Source organism: Phaseolus vulgaris, chromosome 4, assembly GCF_000499845.2.
Source record: "Phaseolus vulgaris cultivar G19833 chromosome 4, P. vulgaris v2.0, whole genome shotgun sequence".
NCBI lineage: Eukaryota > Viridiplantae > Streptophyta > Magnoliopsida > Fabales > Fabaceae > Phaseolus > Phaseolus vulgaris.
In genome coordinates this window covers 4722553-4726610 of record NC_023756.2, presented here as the reverse complement: position 1 = coordinate 4726610, position 4058 = coordinate 4722553, and the positions used below count along the sequence as shown (strand labels likewise).

Here is a 4058-nt window from a genome sequence, read left to right as displayed (position 1 = left end):
AAGTATAAGGAGCTCAAAATTGAATAAGAATGTTATAAATTTACCATCTTACCACTTATATCATTCATTTTATCAGTATTCAAAATTTTAATTTTATAAGAGTGGTAAAATATAATTAAATTTAATGAAAAATTAAAATTTATAAAATTAATGTTATCTGTATATTTTTTTGTTCTATACTGAAGAAGAAACCGTCAACTAAATAGACAGGCAGTGAGCTTTCGCTAACAAACAACGCTGCATGTTCTTTTCTCCATGCCTTCCATGTAATTCTAACCTAACACTCATGATAAGTCTTTCGCGACTTCATTCACTTCTGTTCCCTCCCACCAGAAACAATGGCTATCACCTTCATCACCTCCTTGACACTCTTCTTCTTCCTTCTACACTTCTCCGTACATCTCCAGGCCTACACCCCGGAGGATATTTTCACCATCAGTTGCGGCTCCACCGGGATATCCTTCGACGGTCAAAGAAGGTGGATCGGCGACGAAGACACAAAGTACTTATCTTTCAAAGACGGCTCCGTTTCAGAGAAGGCAACAACACAGTCTCCTTCCACCAATCAAATCCCCTACTCCAGTGCACGCTTGTCCCGTTCCCAATTCAACTACTCCTTCCCCGTCTCCCCAGGCCCCAAATTCATTCGCCTCTTCTTCTACCCTTCCGACTACCCTTCCTTTCCCCGCAACCAAGCTTCTTTCACCCATCAATCCAACCAATTCACTCTCCTCAACGCTTTCAACGCCTCTCTTCACGCCGACGCTCAAGCCACTCAGACTATCTTCCGAGAATACGTGGTCAACGTCAACCACGGTGAGAGGCTTATCGTCACCTTCACTCCATCCGATCCAAACTCCTACGCTTTCATCAACGGAATTGAGGTGCTTTCCATGCCAACGGATTTATATTATACTCAACGAAATGATATAGGATTCACGCTAGTGGGACATGGTACGCTATTAAGCGTTGGAACCAGCGATGCGCTCCAGACTGAGTATAGAATCAACTCTGGAGGCCAAGAAATCCCGCCACAAAACGACACCGGTTTGTTTAGGGATTGGGCTGACGAACTACCTTATTTTATTAAACAAAATCCAAAGAATAATGACCTACAAGCTGACATCGATGGGGAGATGAACATAACCGTGAATCCTGATTACGTGGCACCGAAGGAACTGTTCAGAACAGCGCGTAGCCAGGGCACAAACGGCACTCTGAACAAAATCAGCTACCTCACTTGGGTGTTCCCCGTTGATTGTGGCTTCACTTACGTTCTCAGGCTCCACTTTTGCGAGCTTGATCCTCTTATCAATGACATCGCTGACAGACAATTCTTCATTTACATAAATAGCCAGTTGGCTGAAGAACGTGCAGATGTAATGAAATGGAGTAAGAAACAAAAAGGCCTAGCTGTGCACAAAAACTACGCCGTTATGATTCCCAAGAATGGTAATCAGAAAAGGTTTAATCTCTCGCTTCAAATGCACCCTTACGAAAGCGGTGTGGATACGAGATACAGCGACCCCTTCCTGAACGGTCTCGAGATCTTTAAAATCAGCGAAGCCGAATCAAACAACCTAGCCGGACGCAACCCAGACCCGGTTCAGTCTAACAGCCACGCCGGACCGGACCCGATTAATAACAGAAGGCGGATGATTGGTATCACGGCGGGGGTAGTATCCGGTGTTGTTTTCATCTCGCTTGTCGTTTTCTTTGTCCTGTTCTCCACCACTTCCAAGTGGACTCCACTGTTGTTCTTAACGAAGTCAACCAACGACCACAATTTTTCTCTGCCATCTGATCAATGCCGTCGGTTTACCATCGTCGAGATCAAAGCCGCCACCAAAATCTTCGACAGCGCCTTCATCGTCGGCGACGGGGGATTTGGCCACGTGTACAAGGGCTTCATCAAAGACGGTTCAATCCCCGTCGCAATCAAGCGCCTTAGACAGGGTTCCCAGCAGGGGGCTTGCGAGTTCTTGAACGAGATCCAGATGCTTTCACAGCTCCGCCACCGCCATCTGGTATCACTCATCGGTTACTGCTGCGATAAGAAAGAGATGATCCTGGTTTACGACTATATGGGACGTGGAAACCTTCGCGACCATCTCTACGGCACCGACAATCCCTCCCTCTCGTGGAGGCAGCGCTTGAAGATTTGCATTGGCGCCGCGCGCGGTCTACGCTATCTTCACAGTGGCGCGAAGCACATGATCATCCATCGGGACGTGAAAACGACGAACATCTTGCTGGACGAGAGGTGGGTGGCGAAAGTTTCGGACTTCGGGCTATCCAAAATAGGGCCAAATGAGATGTCGAAGGCCCATGTGAGCACCGCCGTGAAAGGCAGCTTTGGGTATTTGGATCCGGAGTATTTTATTCGGCAGCGGCTGACGGAGAAGTCTGATGTGTACTCTTTTGGGGTGGTGTTGTTTGAGGTACTCTGTGCCCGTTCTCCTCTGATCCATACGGAAGAAACCGAACAGGTGTCACTAGCTAGTTGGGCCAGATATTGCTACCAAAACGGGACAGTGGCGGAGATTGTGGATCCCATATTAAAGGGGAAGATCGCTCCCCAGTGTTTCGCCATGTTTTGCGAGATTGGAATCAGTTGTTTGTCACAAGAAGGGATGCAGAGGCCGTCCATGAACGATGTCGTTTTGATGCTGGAGTCTGCATTGAAACTGCAAGAGAGTGCCGACGAAAGCGAAGAGGGAGTTCGTGAAGATGTGATTGATACAGAAGAGCACCACAATAATTCCAAGGACAATGATAAGTTGATGCTTGAGTTGTTTTCCGAGATTGTCGACCCAAAGCCACGTTGAAGTAACCCAATTATGCTCACCAAATGCTTGTTAAACAATTAGATTTCAAGAACTAATACAATCTTGATGCTCCAGATTTATGTGTTTAGTTTCGTGATTGTAATGTGAAAGTTTCTCAGTATATAAATCAACCGGCTTCTATCTCTTCCCAATGATGACCCGTGCAAGGTTTCTTGCTAAATTTTCCTATTCTCCACCGAAATACATGAGCCAGTTTTTTATCAAAGTCTATTTATACACTAATATCCTATTATTATCTATTATAAGCTCGTAGTTATATTATATTATATAAATAAATAAATCATACATTTTTAATGGAACAACATACTTATTAATTCTTTTGAATATTATTTTTGCTATTATTTGATTGATTTTCGTGTTTTTATTCTAAAGTATATTTATCTTATTCTGAGATATTCAAATCCGTACTATGTTTTACCTGTGACAAATAATGGGACTCAATCTAATAATTCAAACAATCGCATCATATAAGTATTACATTAATAATTTAAAAAAACCTAGTGATCAAGTCATATCAATAATCGATTTTTTTTTGGTTTAATTTCAAATACCCAAAAAATTATAAATCATATCAATATATTTAATAAAGTAATAGTTCTTTTTCAATTTACAATTTGTTTCTACCGAAAATGAACTTGGAGTAACTCGGTGAATACTGCATGTTTCTTAGGAAAACAAATTTTTAGTTCGTCTCCAATGAAAGGAGGAGGTCCATCTCCACAAAGCATTGAATAGTTATAATGAGATATAAATGGATTTTATAACAGTAATTTATAACTGCTAATAACTTATAACCGGTTTATGGTCGAATTTATGTGTCTTAAATATAATATTAAACAAACAGTTATTGTCTGAATGTACACGGTCGTAATTGGAGGTATGTACAGAAAGCCCCCTAGCTCAGAATTCGAGAAGATGTATAGGTAGATAAATTTGAAGGATGAACGAGATTAGTTTGGACCTGTTTGGATTTAGCATAGGTCAACCCTTTATTGTGATTTTGAGTAATGAATATTTCTCATAATCGTTTGAATTCGGATTGTGACTTGACCGTTTGGTTCAAGTTTGATAAAGTTTTTTTTATGTTCGTTTAAACTCGAATAACAGTATCATTATAAACTTTTATGTGTAAAAAGGAAATGAACTTTACTTTAAAGGAATAAGCCTTGTTCCTACCGGTTGACCAAGAATGTTTTCGTGCGTCTACGT

The 4058-nt window shown here is 41.6% G+C and overlaps 1 protein-coding gene across 1 annotated transcript; it reads left to right on the top strand.

Moving 5' to 3' along the window:
- Positions 1-273: 273 nt before the first annotated feature.
- Positions 274-2980, top strand: LOC137837000 (receptor-like protein kinase FERONIA). The gene has a single exon (XM_068645812.1). The coding sequence runs from the start codon at positions 339-341 to the stop codon at positions 2826-2828; it is 2490 nt and encodes an 829-aa protein (XP_068501913.1). The 5' UTR covers positions 274-338; the 3' UTR covers positions 2829-2980.
- Positions 2981-4058: the final 1078 nt, after the last annotated feature.